The following is a 19,894-nucleotide window of genomic DNA, read 5'->3' as shown; positions in this document are numbered from 1 at the left end:
TCCCTCAGTCTCTTTTCCTTCAGCACCTGCTTTTTATTCCTTGAAGTATATTTGTATGTTCCAAAGAAATTATATATCAATTCCAATCTACAGCAGTTGTTGATTGGATTATTTGTTTTTATTCCACTTGGCAAAATTTGAAATTGTGTAATTTTTGGTAACCGGTCTGACTGGCACTGTTTTTAAAAAAATAATGCAGGTGTCTGTAGAGGATCTTTTCTTTTAAGTGTAGCCAAAGAAAAATTGAGTTGTATCTGTGGAAAAAGGACATACTCTGATATCATTTGCATGAACAAAAATGTTAGTCTAAAATGAGCAGAAATGTATGTCAAGTTATTTACAGTGGCCACACTGTTTATAAAGTTTTGCAATTTTAACTTTAATGCTTTATACAAAAGCAAACTAAATGACATTTGAATGGCATAATTCATAAATTTCTTTGCTAAGGATTTCAGTTCTGTTCTACATACAAGTTGCTTCTTTTTTCTCCTGTTAACTTTATCAATCAGAGCACTTTTTCATAGTTCATAGAATCCCTACAGTGTAGAAACAGGCCTTTCAGCCCAACAAGTCCACACCAACCCTGAGAGCATCCCACTCAGACCATCCCACTCGGACCCGTCCCCCTATAACCCACCTAATCTACACATCCTTGAACTCTGCGGGCAATTTAGCATGGCAATCCACCTAGCCTGCAAATCTTTGGACTGTGGGAGGAAACCAGAGCACCCAGAGGGAGCCCACGTAGACACAGGGAAAATTTGCAAACACCACACGGATAGTTGGCCGAAGGTGGAGTCGAACCCAGCTCCCTGGCACTGAGAGGCAGCAGTGCTAACCACTGAGCCACCATGCTGAGACACAAAACCTTAGAAGGTGCTAACCCTGGACACAGTGGTCAATTTAACATGGCCAAGACACCTAAACTACACACCTTTGGACTATGCGATAAAAAATCTTTCCAAATACGGCAAATTACTCCACAAAGCATTATTCTTAAAATAATCTATTATTCAATTTTCTGAAAATTATAGGTATTTAAAGAAGAGGAAGAAGCAATCAAAGTTGACCTTCATGAAGGTTGTGGAAGAACCAAGCTCTTTTGGCTTATGGCACTTGCAGACTCAAAAACCATGAAAGCAATGGTAGAGTTCAGGGAGCACACGGGTGAGAATTGAAGACATATCATTTAAGCTAATTATATTAGTATTGTACTTGCACCCTATTACTTTCTGTGCTTTTTATTTTCATTACAATTCTGAGTACAAAAACTTAATACTTCGCAAAGGCTTCGTCTTCTGTACCGTTCTGTTGCACTGTTCCCATACATTAGCATTAAGTACAGCCATAAAATGTTGGGAAATTATCCAAAATTATGGGCTTCAGATACCTTCATGACACCATTAGATCTGTCGTCCAGCTTTCATTGGGAAGTGAAAATGCTAAAGAGATGTATGTTTACCTCTTCGCAGATAAGGGCATCTTAGATAAAAACATATCTTGCATGATGACTGGCCCGCCCAACATCTATAAGTAGGTAGTTCTCTTCGCTCACATACTCATCTACTTCTTGACCTTGGCTCCAAAATTAATAATAAGGATTTCGTTTGCATACTGGCACCCCAGTTGATTTATCCCTCCACGTGAAAACTTTGGTCATGATTAACTTAGCTGTGTCAAAGACCAAAGTAGTTGAAATGTATGTATATGCAAGAACACCACTATATCTATTTGATGCCAGGTGCTGCCTAAAATTCTCATGCTGTCATGCCTCCTACAAATGGAGCAATGGTTTGCCCTCTGAAGGGATATTTGTTACTTTGCATCTTGTCTAATAGGACCCATTAACAGATGATTATTTGCATGAAATTGCTAGTTTCAAGACTTATCAATATTGGCAGTGCCATCTTTGGATATAGCTAGTTCTGAAATATTAGTTATCCTTAAAGAATCATTTGTTCCAAAGGTTACTATGTGGTAGAGTGGAAAGATGTGCATACCAAGGAACTGGAAGTTGGTGCAACTGTAATCTTTAACCAGTCCCTTAACTGGAAATGAGATGGTTGGTGCTCACTGTCTTATCATTCTTGTCTAATAGCTCAGCATGCTGTCTCTAGTTCTTGCCTTTCTCCTTATACATGACGCAGTTTTGGAGAACTTGAATGCCAGTTGCTCTTGCTAAATGTAGGAAACTTCATTTTGTCCAGATTTAATTTGTTGATATGGTCTACCAATTTCAGACAAAATGCAGATGTCACTTATTATTGAAAGTTGTTTATACTTACAAATACTTACAACTATTTATATGGCTGGAACAATATTTTTGATGCTGTAGTTGCTTATAATGTCCTATCAAGGATACAGGATGAAGTTCATTTGAATTCAGAGATGATGGGAACTGCAGATGCTGGAGAATCCGAGATAACAAAGTGTGGGGCTGGATGAACACAGCAGGCCAAGCAGCATCTTAGGAGCACGAAAGCTGACGTTTCGGGCCTAGACCCTTTTTCTGATGAAGGGTCTCAGGCCCGAAACGTCAGCTTTTGTGCTCCTAAGATGCTGCTTGGCCTGCTGTGTTCATATGAATTCATTGTGTCTCAAGAGTTTGAATACGTACCAGTAATTTACTAGAGCATTTCACAAGTGCAAAGTTTTTTGCAGCAACTTGATGTGATTACACTGAACACGCTACTCAAGGTACTTTGTAATACAAGGAGACCTGAATGACGATTTTAGTGCTTCTTTAGTAATACTAAACAGATGTGAGTTTGCTCGCTGAGCTGGAAGGTTAGTTTTCAGACGTTTTGTCACCATTCTAGGTAACATCATCAGTGAGCCTCCGACGAAGCGCTGGTGTTATGTCCCGCTTTCTATTTATTAATAAATAGAAAGCGGGACATAACACCAGCGCTTCGTCGGAGGCTCACTGATGATGTTACCTAGAATGGTGACAAAACGTCTGAAAACTAACCTTCCAGCTCAGCGAGCAAACTCACATCCAGAACCTCAACCTGAGCTACAAATCTTCTCAAAACTCGCTAATACTAAACAGAGTCCAAACTGTTCACTGCCACAAGCTATTTGGGAATTGTTTGCTATGAATGAGAGCTTCTTTGTAATGCTGGGCACAATTCCCAGAAACTTAAGCAGGCCGTTATCTTTCGAAGCCAAGTACGCGATTTAAAAAGAAAATGTTTATTGGTAAAGTGAGCCAGGTTCATTTTAAGAGCAACAGAAAGGGACCAGAGGAACCTCCTGCATCATCCCCTCTTTTCAGAACAGATTTGTGTAAAGAGAAAAGGAATGATTTGTTTTCAGCCTTGTTAAAATTGAAGATTTGTGTGTCCTTTCGAGACATGACGTAATTGAGTTACCACCACTTTGTCCAAATGTATCCGTTTTACCTCTGATCCGTTACAATGAACTGTTATTTTGGATGTTTTTGCCTGCTCTAGAGAATCCAAGGTTTATTTATACATGTGTATTAGTTTAAGAGCTATCATAAAAATATTCAAATTGGAAGGGACTCCACCTTGGATCCTCTGTGAACAAACAAATTTGATACTGGAAATCCTTGCTTAACATCATTAATTGGTTCCCAGAAAGCATAACCGTCAGCGGGATGTTGTTATTTGGAACAATCTGCCTGAAGATCATAATCCCCTCCCAAGACTACCTGTATTCCTCCATACCCTAGACCAATCTCTTGCAAATTCAGCAAAGGAGGTACACAAACAATCGGGCATTAAGTGACATTAACAAGAACTTGCCGTGATGCAATAGAAATGGACAGTTGTATCAACTGAAAGGGCAGTTCGAGAATGATATGTCAGCAGAGTCAGGTTGGGTTGAAGTCAGGAACGAGAAAAGAGCAGTCACTTTGTTGCGGGTTTTTTTACAGACTCTGTAATAGTTGCAGAGAAGTGGAGGAGCAGATTGGGAGGCAGATATTGAAAAAGTGCAGAAGTCACAGGGTTATAGTCATTGGTGACTTCAACTTTCCAAATATTGATTGGAAATTTTTTACTTGTAATGGTTTAGTTGGAGCAGTTTTGTCCAGTGCATTCAGGAAGGATCCCTGATACAGTATGTGGATAGATCAACTCGAGGAGAGATCACTTTGGATTTGATGCTTGGCAATGGAGCATTTTGGCAGGAGCGATCATAACTCGGTTACTTTTACAAGTGGTGCATGGAAAAGGACAGGTGCATACAGCAGGGTAAGGTTTGTAATTGGGGAAGGGTAATTATATTTCTGTTCGGCAAGAACTGGGTAACGTAACATGGGAACAGATGCTGTCCGGGAAGAGCACCAAAGAAATGTGGAGATTGTTTAAGGAATGCATACTGCATATGCTCGATATGTTTGCACCTGGCAGGCAGGAAAAATGCAGTCGAGTGAGAGAGCTTTGGTTCTCAAGAGAGGTCAAACAACTTGTTAAGAGAAAGAAGGATACTTTTGTAAGGTTTAGGAAACAAGGATCGAAAAAGGCTCTGGGAGATACAAGTTATCCAGGAAGAAGTTGAAGCAAGGGTTAGGAGAGTGAAAAGGGTGCATGAGAAAACCTTGACAGATAGGATCAGGGAAAACCCCAAGGCTTTTTATACGCATGTGAGGAATAAGAGAATGACCAGAGAAAAGGTAGGGCCAATCAAGGATTGTAAAGGGAATTTGTGCACGGAGCCTAAAAAGATAGGAGAGGCCCTTAATGAATATTTTCTTCAGTATTCACAACTGAGAGGGACCTAGTTGTAGAGGAGGACAGAGTGAAACAGGCTGGTAGGGTAGAAGAGGTCGCTGTTAGTAAGGAAGATGTACTATGAATTTTGTGGAACTTGAAGATAGATAAGTCCCCTGGGCTTGATGGGATTTATCCAAAAATTCTATGGGAAGTGAGGGAAGAGATCGCAGGGCCTTGGGCGATAATCTTTTTGTCCTCACTGTCCACGGGTATAGTGTTGGAAGATTGGAGAGTGGCAAACGCCATTCCCTTGTTCAAAAAAGGGAATCGAGATAACTCCAGAAATTACAGGTCGGTTTGTCTTTATTCACTGATGGGCAAATTATTGCAAAGAGCTCTGAGGTAAGATTTATGATCAAATGGATAAGCACAGCATGATTCATAATGGTCAGTGTGGATTTGTGAGAAGTAGATCATGCCTCAAAACCTTATTGAATTCTTTGCAGAGGCGACCAAACATGTGGATGAAGGTAGAGCAGTGGCTGTGGTATATATGGACTGAAGTAAGGCGTTTGAAAAAGTTCCTCATGGTAGGCTCATGCATAAAGTAAGGAGGCATGGGATAGGGGGAACGGTGGTAGATTGGATTCAGAATTGGCTGAACCTTAGAAGACACAGGGTGGTAGTGTGCAGAAGGTATTCAGCATGGTGCTGCGTTACAAGTGGTGCACACAAGGATTTGTTCTGGATCCTCTTCTATTCGTGATTTTTGTGAATGATTTCAGTGTAGGAATGAAAGGGTGGATTAGTAAGTTCATGGATGATATGAAGGTGGGCCAGGTTGTGGATAGTGTGGAGGCTATTCCAGGTTACAAAGGGATATTGATAGGATGCAGAGCTGGGCTGAGAAGTGGCAGTTGAGTTTAACTCTGAAAAGTGTGAGGCGATTCATTTTGGAAGGACAAATTTGAAAGCAGAATACAAGGTCAACTGAAAGATTCTTGGCACTGTGGAAGAGCAGAGTTCATGTTCAGGGTTCATGTCCACAGTTCCCTGAAAGTTTCCACCCAGGTGGATAGAGTTGTTGAGAAGACGTATGGTGTGTTAGCTTTCATGATTAGGGGGATTGAGTTCAAGAGCTGTGAAGGTGTGCTCCAGCTATGCAAAACAGTGGCTCAGCCACATGTGGAATATTGTGTCCAGGTCTGGTCACCTCATTAAAGGAAAGATGTGGAAGCGTTGGTAAAGGTGTAGAGGAGATTTACCAGGATGTTGCGTGGAATGGAGGAAAGGTCTTACAAGGAAAAGCTGAGAGCGCTAGGGCTTTCCACTTTAGAACAACAAAAGATGAGAGGTGACTTGATAGAGGTGTACAAAATGATCAGAGGTATAGACAGAGTGGACAGCCTTGAGACTTTTTCCTAGGGTGGAGGTAGCTATTACGAGGGAGTGTAAGTTTTAAAGTGAGTGGAGGTAGATGTAGGGGTGACGTCAGAGATAGGTTTTTTACTCAGAGTGGTAGGGGCGTGGAATGCATTGCCGGAGAGAGTAGTGGAGTCGGCCTCATTAGGGGCACTTAAGCGGCCACTGTTAAGGCATGTGGAGTTTAGATAGACCTTAGGTTTAGTGTAAAAGTTGTGCACAACATCGTGGGCCGAAGGGCCTGTACTGTGCTGTACTGTTGTGTTCTGTTGTAACTGGAAAGTGACATCATTGTAAATCCTGTGAAGGATGGTGTTAAGCAAGGGCTACCTTGAAAGAGTTGCTACATCTGAAGAAGAAAGGTAGTGAGAAAAGACATGAGAGTTAAATGCATAAGGTTCTGTACATGCATTGATTAACGCAACCCCCCGCCCCCCGAAAAAAAAACCTGTTAAAACATTCACAAAGGTCTCAGCATTTTTAAAAGAAATACTTGATTGGCCAGCTGTGATCTGCAGTAACTATTATCGTGAGCAGGACTGATTTGGACTTCAAATAGTGATATATCTGTGAATTTTATTCCCCATTAATTTGTGGGATGTGGGTGTCGTTGGCTGGCCAGCGTTTCTTGCCCGTCCTGAGCTGTCCTTGAGAAAGTGGTGGTGAGCTGCTGCCTTGAACTGCTGCAGTCCACCACTTAGGTTGACCCACAGTGCTATTAGGGAGGAATCCCAGGATTTTGTCCCATCGACAGTGAAGAAACGCCAATATATTTCCAAGTCAGGATGATGAGTTGCTTGGAGCAGAGCTTCAAGTTGGTGGTGTTCCCATATGTCTGTTGCCCTTGTCCTTTAACGGGTCATGGGTTTGGAAGGTGCTGTCTGAGGATCTTTGGTGAATTTCTGCAGTGCATCTTGTAGATAGTACACACTGCTGCTACTGAACGTCAGTGGTGAAGGAAGTGAATGCTTGTGAGTGTAGTGCCAATTAAGTAGGCTGCTTTGTCCCAGATGATGTCAAGCTTCTGGAGTGTTGTTGGGTCTGCATTCATCCAGGCAAGTGGGGTGTATTCCATCACACTCCTAACTTGTGCCTTGTAGATGGTGAACAAGCTTTGAGGAGTAAGGAGATGAGTTACTGTCTGCAGTGTTCCTAGCTTCTAGCCTACTCTTGTAATCAGTGTGTTTATATGATGAGTTTAGTTGAGTCTCTGGTTAATGATAATGCCCAGGATGTTGATAGTGGGGGATTCAGTGATGGTAACACTGTCAAATGTCAAGGGATGGTGGTTAGATTGTCTCTTATTTGTGGTGGGCATAAACTGGCATTGGTGAGGTGCAGATGTCACTTGCCACTTGTCAGCCCAAGCCTGGATATTGTCCAGATCTTGTTGCATTTGGACATGGACTGTTTTAGTGTCTGAGTCATTGCAAACTGAACATTGTGCAATCATTAGCAAACATCCCCACTTCCAACCTTATGATGAAGGGAATGACATTGATGAAGCAGTTGAAGGTGTTTGGGCCAAGAACACTACCCTGAGGAGCTCCTGGAACTGAGATGATTGACCTCCAATGGCCATGTCCATCTTTCTACTTGTCAAGTATGCCTCCACCCACCGGAGCATTTGCCCCCTGATGCTCGTCGATTCCAGTTTTGCTGTGGCTCCTTGTTGCCACTCTCTGTCGAATGGACCCTTGATATCAAGGGCTGCCACTCTCACCTCACCTCTGGAATTCAGCTCTTTTGTCCATGTTTGAACCAAGGCTGTAATGAGATGAGGAGCTGAGTGGCCCTGGTGGAACCCAAACTGGGCATCACTCAGAAGGCTATTGCTGAGCAGATGCTGCTTGATATCACTTTTGAATACATCTTCCATCACTTGACTGATGATCGAGATAGGGGCGGTAATTGGCCAGATTAGATTAGTCCTGCTTTTTGTGTACAGGACATACTTGGACAAGTTTCAACATTGTTGGGTAGATGCCAGTGTTGGAACTGTGCTGGAACAGCTTGGCTAGCGGAGTGGCAAGTTCTGGAGCACAAGTCTTCAGTACTATTGCCAGAATGTTGTCAAGGCCTGTAGCCTTTGCAGCATCCAGTGTCTCCAACTGTTTCTTGATATCATGTGGACTGGATTAAATTGGCTGAAAACTGGTATCTGTAATGTTGGGGACGATTGGAAGAGTATGAGATGGATCATCCACTTGGCACTTCTGGCTGAAGATTGCTGTGAATGCTTCAGCCTTATCATTTACACTGATGTGGTGGGCTCTTCCGTCATTGAGGATGGGGATATTTGTGGAGCCGCCTCCTCCAGTGAGTTGTTTAATTGTCCACCACTGTTCACAATTGGATGCGGCAGGACTACAGATTTCAGAACTGCTACATCACTTAGCTCTGCCTATCACTTGCTGCTTTCGCTGTTTGGCATAAAAGTAATCCTGTTTTGGTGGCTTCACCAGGTTGATACCTCATCTTCAGGTATGCCTGGTGCTGCTCCTGGCATGCCCTCCTGCACTCTCCATTAAACTAGGGTTGATCCCCTGGCCTGATGGTAACAGTTGAGTGGAGGATATGCCTGGCCATGAGATTACAGATTGTGCTGGAGTATAACTCTGTTGTACAATTCTACTGTTGATGGCCCAGAGTGCCTCATGGATGCCCAGTCTTGAGTTGCTAGCTCTGTGTGAAGTCTGTCCCATTTAACACGGTGATAGTGCCACACAACACGATGGACGTTATTCTCACTGTGAAGCTGGGACTTGGTCTCCGTAAGGACTATGCAATGGTCACTCTTTCTGATACTTCGTGGACAGATGCAGCTGCAGCTGGCAGATTGTTAGGGCTGAGGTCAAGTGTGTTTTTCTCTCCCTTGTTGGTTCCCTCACCACCTGCCACAGACCCAGTCTAGCAGCTATGTCCTTTAGGACCTGACCAGCTCAGTCAGTGGTACTGCTGGTGAGCCACTTTGGATATAGAAATCCCCCACCCAGAGTACATTTTGTGCCCTTGCCATTCTCAGTGCTTCCTCCAAGAGTTGTTCAAAATTGAAGAATACTGATTCGTCAGCTGAGGGAGGACGGTATGTGGTAATCAGCAGGATGTTTCCTTGCCCATGTTTAACCTGAAGGCACTAGACTTCATGGGGTCTGGAGCCAATGTTGAGCAACACCCCCCCCACAGCTGTATACCACTGTGCTGGGTCTATCCTGCTAGTGAGACATGGTATATCCAAGGATGATGATAGTGGTGTCTGGGACATGGTCATACTCATAGAATCATACCTTACAGACAGTGTCAGGCTGTTGCTTAACTAGTCTGTGAGACGGCTCTCCTAATTTTGACACTAACCCAATGTTAGTGAGAAGGACTTTGCAGGGTCGACAGGGCTGTTTCTGCCATTCTTTTTTCCAGTGCCTAGGTCAATACCAGGTGGTCTGTCCAGTTTCATTTCTTTGAGACTTTGTAGCAATTGGTAGAACTGAGTGGCTTGCTAGGCCATTTCAGAGGGCAGTTGAGAGTCAATCACATTGCTGAGCGTCTGGAGTCGCATGTACTCCAGACCAGGTAAGGATGGCAGATTTCCTTCCCTGAGGGACATTCGTGAACAAAGGTGGGTTTTGGCTGACAATCGGCAATGATTTCCTGATGATTAGTAGATCCTTAAGTACAGATTTTTTTCAATTATTGAATTCAAATTCCATCATCTGCAGTCTTGGGATTTGAACCCAGGTCCCCAGAACAGTAGCTGGCTTTCTGGATCAACAGTCTAGCAATTAATGCCACTAGTCCATCACCGACCAGTTATCTGTAAATTTGAATCTAATGAGATTAAATTAGTTGCAGCTTGTGTGGTTGGTGTCAAATAGAGATTTGCGTAATCAAAGCCATTAGTTTTAAGCTACAACATTTAGCTTCCTCATAGACTTGAGGCATACAAGGATGAACAGTGTATTTACATTAATATAAAAAGATACATCCATGTAACTTGGTTGTATTATCAAAAACTAGTCAATTTGTCAAAATATTTGTCAAGTATTTTGTTTAACCCAAATTTGTTTCCTTAATTTCAGGCAAACCTGCGTCAAGCAGCACTGAAGCATGTCGCTTCTGTGGGTCAAGAAACGGAACAGAGTTGTCAGCAGTGGGCAGTGTGTGCTCTGATACAGATTGCCAAGTGAGTAAAATTAAGTCTGCTACAGAACATTTTCAAACCACACAGTTTAAATAATTGGCCCACACAAGGTGTGATAGTTTTTTCCCTCCAAAAATATTTGTTCTCATTGTAACGTGTTTATTTTAATAATTTTAAACCAGGAATATGCTAAGACTGCCTGTGGAAAAACCCATTCCTGTGGTCATCCCTGTGGTGGAGTTAAAGGCGAAGAACATTGTTTACCTTGTTTACATGGATGTGACAAAAACGCAATATGTCTTAAACAAGATGCTGATGATATGTGTATGATCTGTTTTACTGAGGCACTTTCAGCAGCTCCTGCAGTTCAGGTAAACCACATTATTTGTGGAGGTTAATTTATTTTTGTTGTCGTCATTTCAAAATAAGTGCTATTTATTTAGAGACTCAATTGCATGTGATTTTTAAAAAAATCCTTGTTAATAAAACTTCTCAGTAAGATAGAATAACGTGGAGCTGGAGCAATGTAGCAGGCCAGGCAGCATCAGGGGAGCAGAAAAGCTGACATTTCGGGACCCTTCTTACAGAAATTCTGTAAGATAAATAGCAGCCTACTTGGCATTATTTTGCAAAAATTACACATTTTGGGGAAAAAAAACTACGCTGACTGATCTTAACTGACACATCATATTCTTCCAGTCCTGTTTCCCCCAGTTTGGTAACATCTTGATTTTTGGAATTCTGTTTTGTTATGTTCAGTGCCCTGTGTGATCATCCTGCAACTTTAACAACCTTCAGAAATATTTGCATTCCTCCAGTCTGGCTGTTTCTCCCATCACAATTTTCATCTCTTTACTATTGACAACATACTTCCATCTCTGGATTTCTCACCTTAAACCTTGCTAGCTCCCCACCTTTCCAATTTTCTGACCACTTCTAAAACATCTTTGTCTAAGCTATGGTCACATGTCATATCATGTGTCATTAATGCCAAATTTTATTCCATAATGTTTCTGCAATATGTCTTGAAGCAATTTTACTGTCTTAAAAAGCAATATAAATGCAGATTGTTTCCAGTGATTGGTGTTCAGCAATAAAAATTACTCTTCATTGGATCAGATTGACGTCTGCACCTTCTGTCAGCATAGCAGCGAGATCAACATGCTATTGTTTATAACAGGCTCACTTTTGACTGTCAGTGGTGCCCTAAGATTAATAGAACCCTTTTAGCTCAGTATTAAGCTTGCAGTGTTTATTCATACAAGTCTGATTCATATGTTCTTGCATGATTGCAATCATTTTATTCTGTTTTACTAGAGGAAGCCTTGTTTATTTTAAAGTTCTAAGGTTTGCAAATGTCCAAATATAATATAATTGACTCGTGCTTTCCCTCTTTTTAAAGTTGGACTGTAGTCATGTTTTCCATCTGCACTGTTGTAGAAGAGTTCTTGAAAATCAGTGGCTTGGCCCAAGGATAACTTTTGGCTTTATGGCATGCCCTATATGCAAGGTCAGTGTCCTTCAGATTAATTTCCTTTAAATTCTGGATTAGCCTTTGTGGCATGGGTTCCAATATTTGAGAACAACTTCAGATTTTTGTGTAATTCCAGAACAAAATAAATCATCTAGTGTTAAAAGATCTACTTGATCCTATCAAAGACCTCTATGAAGATGTAAGGAAGAAGGCTCTAATGAGACTAGAATATGAAGGTTTGCATAAAAGTGATGCCATCACTACTCCAGGTGTCCGTTTTTACAATGATCCTGCTGGATTTGCAATGAATAGATACGCCTACTATGTCTGCTATAAGTGTAAAAAGGTAGGCTCATATTTGAACAAATCCTTTTTAGCTGATGAATAGTGATTTGTTTTTGCCTTTTTGATTGAAGTAGAGAGTATGCCTGGTTGTATTATTTTCAGAAAAAGAAAACTACTTGGACTTGCTTCATGAACCTCATTAACAATCCTTCTTTCTGTTAAAACAAGAAGGGGATGTACCATCATTTCTTAAAATTCTACGGAGATGAGGAAGAGGTATCGGTAGGTTGGAGAGAAAAATGAACCAGGAAACTTTTATGTAATGTAACAAGGATACACCCAGCAAAGAACTTGTCTGTTTGGATGTGGTTAGCTTGAATACTTTTTGAATATCATTTGACCTCATTCAGACTGTTCTTTTTTTTAATAACCTCCAAAATTTGACAACTGATACACACTAAATATATATGTAATAATTAACACACACAATCTAAATGTCACAGTTTTCTTTATCACTTTTATCAGCAACTGATTTTAGTGGAGTTTAGTCTTTGAGTCTGGTGAGAATTCTGTAGTAGCTCTTCAGAAACTAAACTGATTTGAGGGATTTTTTCCTATTTCACATTTTGGCCTTATCAGTGTTTTAAGCAAACTAATAATGAAACTAGCAACATGACTAAAATTGACAGTGCAATTTGCACAAACAAATTCTAAGCTATTTCATAGATTTGGCAACATGTTTTGCAAAGCCTCTGGTTTGTTGTCATCCTCAAGCAAAAGTTATACAATCGTATTGAAGGCTGTATAAAGAGTTCTAACTCTTCATTCTGTGCCTTTAAGATGAAGTCAGTTATTTGCAAGCTTTTCACTCAAAACTCTATTCACCGAAGTGGCAGTTGATAACCGTAAACTTTCACAACATTAATACACCTGGTTCCAAAAATAATTCTTATCTGTCATATAGGCTTATTTTGGTGGTGAAGCAAGATGTGATGCTGAAGCAGGGCAAGGCGATGACTATGACCCACGGGAATTGATCTGTGGTGCTTGCTCAGATGTCTCTAGAGCACAGGTATTCTTTGTTTACTGCTTCTAAGGGGTTTCTTAGTAATGTTATCATGTTGTTTGCAAGGTAAATTATTAGAAATTCCGTGGAATGAATGCATTGTCAGTCACTTAGTGAGATGTTTTTAAAAGGATAAACAGAATTCTACTTGATTTATTGTTTGTGATGAAGTGGTGGTGGTTGGTGCGGAACAGAAGCTATAATACAGTACAAGCACCCCTCAACTACAGGGCTGTTTTTAGTAAGGTTACCACACTACATCCTAGAAGTTTGGTTAAAAGCACCACAATGAGGCCTAAGAGCAGATAACCACCACCATCCCCTACTTTGTAAAACCATAAGAGTCAAAAGATCTTTAATTTTCAAAAAAACATAGATGTTACATGTGCGTTTATATCTCCATTCTAATAACAATCAAATAAACAAATTGAAATATACAATTTTCAGTTTGCCAAAGATGGTTTGTTAGTATGCTGAAGTTACATGTTGATAATCCTTGACAGATGTGTCCCAAACATGGTACAGATTTCCTGGAGTACAAATGTCGGTATTGCTGCTCTGTGGCAGTGTTTTTTTGCTTTGGAACAACACATTTCTGTAATGCTTGCCATGATGACTTCCAAAGGATGACAAGTATCCCTAAAGAAGAACTTCCCCGTTGTCCAGCAGGTATCTTATTTGTTTTTATCTGTTTAGAATAACTGGTTGCTCCACAAAATAATATGTTCAAAGATGACATAAGATGTTTTAATTACAGTTTTTAAAACACAAAATTGACTTTTGGTCCACTGAATTAGGTTTTAAAAACTGTCCCAAGTTATAGCGCAAAGTATTCACAGAGAAAAACAGGCTATTTTGCACATTATACCTTGCTTATCCTCAACATGGGCTTCCCCCAAAACCCCTCCTCTTCTAATCGCATTAATTTATACTATTCTTATCACCAATCATGTGCTTCTCTAGCCTCTCAATTGCATTTATCCAAGCTATTCACTTAAACTGCATGATAATAAAATGTGAGGCTGGATGAACACAGCAGGCCCAGCAGCATCTCAGGAGCACAAAAGCTGATGTTTCAGGCCTAGACCCTTCTTCAGAGAGGGGGATGGGATGAGGGTTCTGGAATAAATAGGGAGGGGGGGAGGCGGACCGAAGGTGGAGAGAAAAGAAGATAGGTGGGGAGGTAGGGAGGGGATAGGTCAGTCCAGGGAAGACGGACATGTCAAGGAGGTGGGATGAAGTTAATAGGTAGGAGATGGAGGTGCGGCTTGGGGTGGGAGGAAAGGATGGGTGAGAGGAAGAACAGGTTAGCGAGGCAGAGACAGGCTAGACTGGTTTTGGGATGCAGTGGTGGGGAGGGGACGAACTGGGCTGGTTTTGGGTTGTGGTGGGGGAAGGGGAGATTTTGAAGCTGGTGAAGTCCACATTGATACCATTGGGATGCAGGGTTCCCAAGCGGAATATGAGTTGCTGTTCCTGCAACCTTCGGGTGGCATCATTGTGGCGCTGCAGGAGGCCCATGATGGACATGCCATCTAAAGAATGGGAGGGGGAGTGGAAATGGTTTGCGACTGGGAGGTGCAGTTGTTTATTGTGAACCGAGCGGAGGTGTTCTGCAAAGCGGTCCCCAAGCCTCTGCTTGGTTTCCCAATGTAGAGGAAGCCACACCGGGTACAATGGATACAGTATACCACATTGGCAGATGTGCAGGTGAACCTCTGCTTAATATGGAAAGTCATCTTGGGGCCTGGGATAGGGGTGAGGGAGGCAGTGTGGGGGCAAGTGTAGCATTTCCTGCGGTTGCAGGGGAAGGTGCCGGGTGTGGTGGGGTTGGAGGGCAGTGTGGAGCGAACAAGGGAGTCACGGAGAGAGTGGTCTCTCCGGAAAGCAGACAAGGGTGGGGATGGAAAAATGTCTTGGGTGGTGGGATCGAATTGTAGATGGCGGAAGTGTTGGAGGATGATGCGTTGTATCCGGAGGTTGGTGGGGTGGTGTGTGAGAACGAGGGGGATCCTTTTTGGGTGGTTGTGGCGGGGGCGGGGTGTGAGGAATGTGTTGCGGGAAATGCGGGAGACGCGGTCAAGGGCGTTCTCGACCACTGCTTGGGGAAAGTTGTGGTCCTTGAAGAACTTGGACATCTGGGATGTGCGGGAGTGAAATGCCTCATTGTGGGAGCAGATGTGGCAGAGGCGGAGGAGCTGGGAATAGGGGATGGAATTTTTGCAGGAGGGTGGGTGGGAGGAGGTGTATTCTAGGTAGCTGTGGGAGTCGGTTGGCTTGAAATGGACATCAGTTACAAGCTAGTTGCCTGATAAGATGGAGAATGAGGGGTCCAGGAAGGTGAGGGATGTGCTGGAGATGGCCCAGGTGAACTGAGGTTTGGGGTGGAAGGTGTTGAAGTGGATGAACTGTTCGAGCTCCTCTGGGGAGCAAGAGGCGGCGCCGATACAGCCATCAATGTAACGGAGGAAGAGGTGGGGTTTGGGGCTTGTGTAGGTGCAGAAGAGGGACTGTTCCACGTAACCTACAAAGAGGCAGGCATAGCTGGGGCCCATGCGGGTGCCCATGGCCACCCCCTTTGTCTTTAGGAAGTGGGAGGAACCTTGCCAGAACCACCCAAAGAGGATCCCCCTCGTTCTCACACACCACCCCACCAACCTCCGGATACAACGCATCATCCTCCAACACTTCCGCCATCTACAATCCAACCCCACCACCCAAGACATTTTTCCATCCCCACCCTTGTCTGATTTCCGGAGAGACCACTCTCTCCGTGACTCCCTTGTTCGCTCCACACTGCCGTCCAACCCCACCACACCCGGCACCTTCCCCTGCAACCACATGAAATGCTACACTTGCCCCCACACTGCCTCCCTCACCCCTATCCCAGGCCCCAAGATGACTTTCCACATTAAGCAGAGGTTCACCTGCACATCTGCCAATGTGGTATACTGTGTCCGTTGTACCCGGTGTGGCTTCCTCTACATTGGGGAAACCAAGCGGAGGCTTGGGGACCGCTTTGGAGAACACCTCCGCTCAGTTCGCAATAAACAACTGCACCTCCCAGTCGCGAACCATTTCCACTTCCCCTCCCATTCTTTAGATGACTTGTCCATCATGGGCCTCCTGCAGTGCCACAATGATGCCACCCGAAGGTTGCAGGAACAGCAACTCATATTCCGCTTGGGAACACTGCATCCCAATGGTATCAATGTGGACTTCACCAGCTTCAAAATCTCCCCTTCCCCCACCACATCCCAAAACCAGCCCAGTTCGTCCCCTCCCCCACTGCACCACACAACCAGCCCAGCTCTTCCCCTCCACCCACTTCATCCCAAAACCAGTCCAGCCTGTCTCTGCCTCCCTAACCTGTTCTTCCTCTCACCCATCCCTTCCTCCCACCCCAAGCCGCACTTCCGTCTCCTACCTACTAACCTCATCCCACCTCCTTGACCTGTCCGTCTTCCCTGACTGACCTATCCCCTCCCTACCTCTTCACCTATACTCTCCTCTCCACCTATCATCTTTTCTCTCCATCTTCGGTCCGCCTCCTCCTCTCTCCCTACTTATTCCAGAACCCTCACCCCATCCCCCTCTCTGATGGGGGCTCTAGGCCCGAAACGTCAGCTTTTGTGCTCCTGAGATGCTGCTGGGCCTGCTGTGTTCATCCAGCCTCACATTTCATTCTCTTGGATTCTCCAGCATCTGCAGTTCCCATTATCACTTAAACTGCATCTTGCGATAGTGAAATGTGCACAGTCTAACAATTCTCTGAAGAATATTGTTTTTCCTGAATTCCCTATCACATTCGCAAGTTAATTGTATTTGACTCCTGAGTGGGTGTGAATGGAAGCTTTATCTTTTTACCATGAAATCCATTGAAGACCTTCAGGCCATTCCCCCTCAATCTTTTCCAGAATGGAGATTCAACCAGTTTCGTCTTTTCTGACGAATATCATCAATTTTGGTACAATTCTACAGATAACGTTTGTACTTTCTCCAATGCTTCTGTCATTTTATACAATTTTAAAACCAGAAGTGTGCAGTTATCCAACTGTGGTCCAACCAAGATTCTGTGTCAGTTTAACATGACATTTTTTACTTTTCAATTCTGTTCTTCTAGAAATGACCTCCAGTGTTTTTTGTTTGTTTTGTTTTTAAATGGCCATATTCACTTGCAGTTTTCAGTCGTCATAGAGCAGCTTTTGAAAATGCCCAGTCTACTCCCCCTTCCACCCAGCCAGCCCAAGTTAAAAGACAGATTGTGATAAGGTTCCATGTTCCTGTTTGCTGAGAAACGACTTACTGGAAATGCTTGCAAGGATAGAGTCAAGTTTAGCAAGAACAATAATCAATCCTTTACAACTGTGTTGCAAGAAAAATGGGAGACCAGGCACCTATTGGTCCCTGTCTGTTCATACTAAAGGATCACTCACTAAGAAGGCAAAAATTAGAGCACATTTCAAAGGTAACGATCCGTCTGTGATATGTTGGCATATTGCATCTCTTGGTACTCAACTATGACCCTAAAAGTCTTGTGCTTTCCAGAAAGTTTGTCATTTCTTTTAATTTGCTTACTTTGTCACATTCGACTTTATGGAAAATACTGAAAATTGCGTTCTGTGATTGTTACTTTTCAAGTGGGAGACTTGGGTAATGAGTAAAAATTCAGGTTGTGAAGTCTCGATCGACAAGATTGAGTTAATCAAGTGATTCCCACAATTGGGTTTTCTGACCCTATTGGTGATAGATAGAAAGAAAGGAAGGGACAACTGGAAGAAGCAAAACGTCCCTGACAAGCAGGAAAGGGGTGTTTAAGTAAATGTTGCAGAGAGAAGCAACTTGAGGTCAAAACATTGTCAACTTAGAAAAAATGAGAAAAAAAGTTCAGAGGGTTAGTGATTGTAAGTATAAATTAAAGAAAAATGGACGAATTAATTGCAGTGGAGGGAATGTTGAAAAGATAGAGGTGAGGTGGTATTGCAAACCTGGTCCAAGCATATTAGAGATATCAAAACGGTAGCTTTAATTATTAGATTGTAGCTTGGCAAAAATGATTATTTACCTGACTCTCTACTGCATTTTATCCACTCTTTTCTCCAGGTCCAAAAGGAAAACAGCTTGAGGGAGCAGAGTGTCCTCTTCATGTTGTCCACCCAGCCACTGGTGAGGAGTTTGCTTTGGGCTGTGGTGTTTGCAGAAATGCTCACACATTCTAAGTATGCAGCAGTGATGCTCCTTCGCATTTTCCAGCCTTTTAAATATTTTCAGTTTCTGGACTGAAGTCAGTAACTTGGAATGGCGCACTATCATTTGAATGAAAGAACAACATGCTGTGCACAGAAAAGAACTTTATTCTTGTGCACCTACTTATTGCTGTAAATGACTCAAACTTTTCAAAAGGCTTTAAACTTGTGAAGTGTTTGCATGCTGCAGTTACAAACCTCAGCTGTAAGACATCACACACCTACACGGTACCTTGACAGAAGCTGCTTTTTCTAAAAGCGATTGAGATGTATGGACAAGGACAGCTTCCAAATTACAAAATTGAAGAATTGCTACAAGTACACAGAGTACGACTTTTGGGTAACCCTGTACAGTATTCTTGGAAATTGTAACCACGTCATGGGTTGAGAGTATATTCTTGTTCATTTGATAGACTGTTGAGGATGTTTTAGGGCTTGTTGTCTATGAATATCATAATGTATATATGGTATCAGTGTTAGATGTATTACAAAGTTGCTACGTTACACTGCAATTTTCATTTAAACTTCAAAGGGTTATGTTTGAGCCTGAAATTTTAATGAAGTGCAATACTGGGTGTGCCTCCTATCTTGCAGCTGTACACATATGGAATGTATATGTCAATAAAACCGCTGTACATTTTTATACAGTGAGAATGTTGTGTGAATGGGAAATCATTCAGCCACATAATGTGTGTGTGTATATATAGGCTTTGTGAAATGGGCAAAAATACCATTTGAGTTTTAGTAAGGAACAGGAGTTGAATCATTATTTGGAAAGAGTGCTTTGCACAAATAATGTGTTCACTTCTGCGAAGCAAGACCAGCAAACCTTTAATAATTGCTTTCATGTTCTGGGGGCAGTAGAAATTCTCTCTTCTAAAGTAAATCAGAGCATATTTCTTTGCACGGTTGCCTCAAAGCAACCTCCATCTCTGATGAGGAAAAATATCAGGCTTGATCTGTTTGTCATATAAGTTTCAAAGTTTTTTTTAAGATTGCAGTGATTGGATTTGCCATGTGTGCTGTAAACTTGCCATATACAAGTGGGACTTTTGCTTAGACAAAACATGTTTATTAAAGTACTAAACAGTGCATCTCAATGTCCCTTCGTTATCATTATACACGTTACAATGACAAAGTAGGTATTTCTCCAGACAAATCATTCATGTTCTTTTTGGCAATACGAAAGTCTTGGTTATTTACAGAAATCAATGCATATAGGCCAATACACGTACAAATTACAAGTCCTGAAATTTGCTGTAGTAATGACCAACAGCTCATGTAAAATCTATCCTTCCTATTTAGTGGAACATTGATTCTGCTTTTTCCAACCATTGTGGGTCGCTAATCTCAATGTATTCGCAATGTGGGACACTTGCAAGTTTTCAAACATGAACTGAGACTGAAACGGCCTAATTTTTTTTTAGCACGCGCATTTACAACATCCTTAGTTGTGATCAAATGATGAAGTCAAGCCAACGCATAGGTAAATAATCCTGAATACAAAAAATGAACCACTTTGTATCTGAAGAATTATTCAACTGAGAAGCCTAAAAATTGATCCTGAAACTGGGATTTAAA

At 42.3% G+C, this 19,894-nt stretch overlaps 1 protein-coding gene across 2 annotated transcripts in view; it reads left to right on the top strand.

Annotated features, from left to right (window-relative positions):
- Positions 1-19,405, top strand: part of LOC132209762 (E3 ubiquitin-protein ligase MYCBP2-like) — a 46,017-nt gene extending 26,612 nt beyond the window's left edge. For both annotated transcript variants that reach the window (XM_059646507.1, XM_059646506.1), the window contains exons 16-23: positions 1,035-1,167; positions 10,181-10,284; positions 10,425-10,613; positions 11,645-11,752; positions 11,853-12,062; positions 12,966-13,073; positions 13,571-13,736; positions 18,171-19,405. In XM_059646507.1, the coding sequence (XP_059502490.1) occupies positions 1,035-1,167; positions 10,181-10,284; positions 10,425-10,613; positions 11,645-11,752; positions 11,853-12,062; positions 12,966-13,073; positions 13,571-13,736; positions 18,171-18,286 (1,134 nt within the window). In that variant the 3' untranslated portion in view covers positions 18,287-19,405. The remainder of the gene's footprint in view (positions 1-1,034; positions 1,168-10,180; positions 10,285-10,424; positions 10,614-11,644; positions 11,753-11,852; positions 12,063-12,965; positions 13,074-13,570; positions 13,737-18,170) is intronic.
- The last annotated feature ends 489 nt before the right edge of the window (positions 19,406-19,894 follow it).

This window comes from Stegostoma tigrinum, chromosome 6 (assembly GCF_030684315.1).
Source record: "Stegostoma tigrinum isolate sSteTig4 chromosome 6, sSteTig4.hap1, whole genome shotgun sequence".
NCBI classification, from domain to species: Eukaryota; Metazoa; Chordata; class Chondrichthyes; order Orectolobiformes; family Stegostomatidae; genus Stegostoma; species Stegostoma tigrinum.
This window is presented reverse-complemented; position numbering and strand designations above follow the sequence as displayed.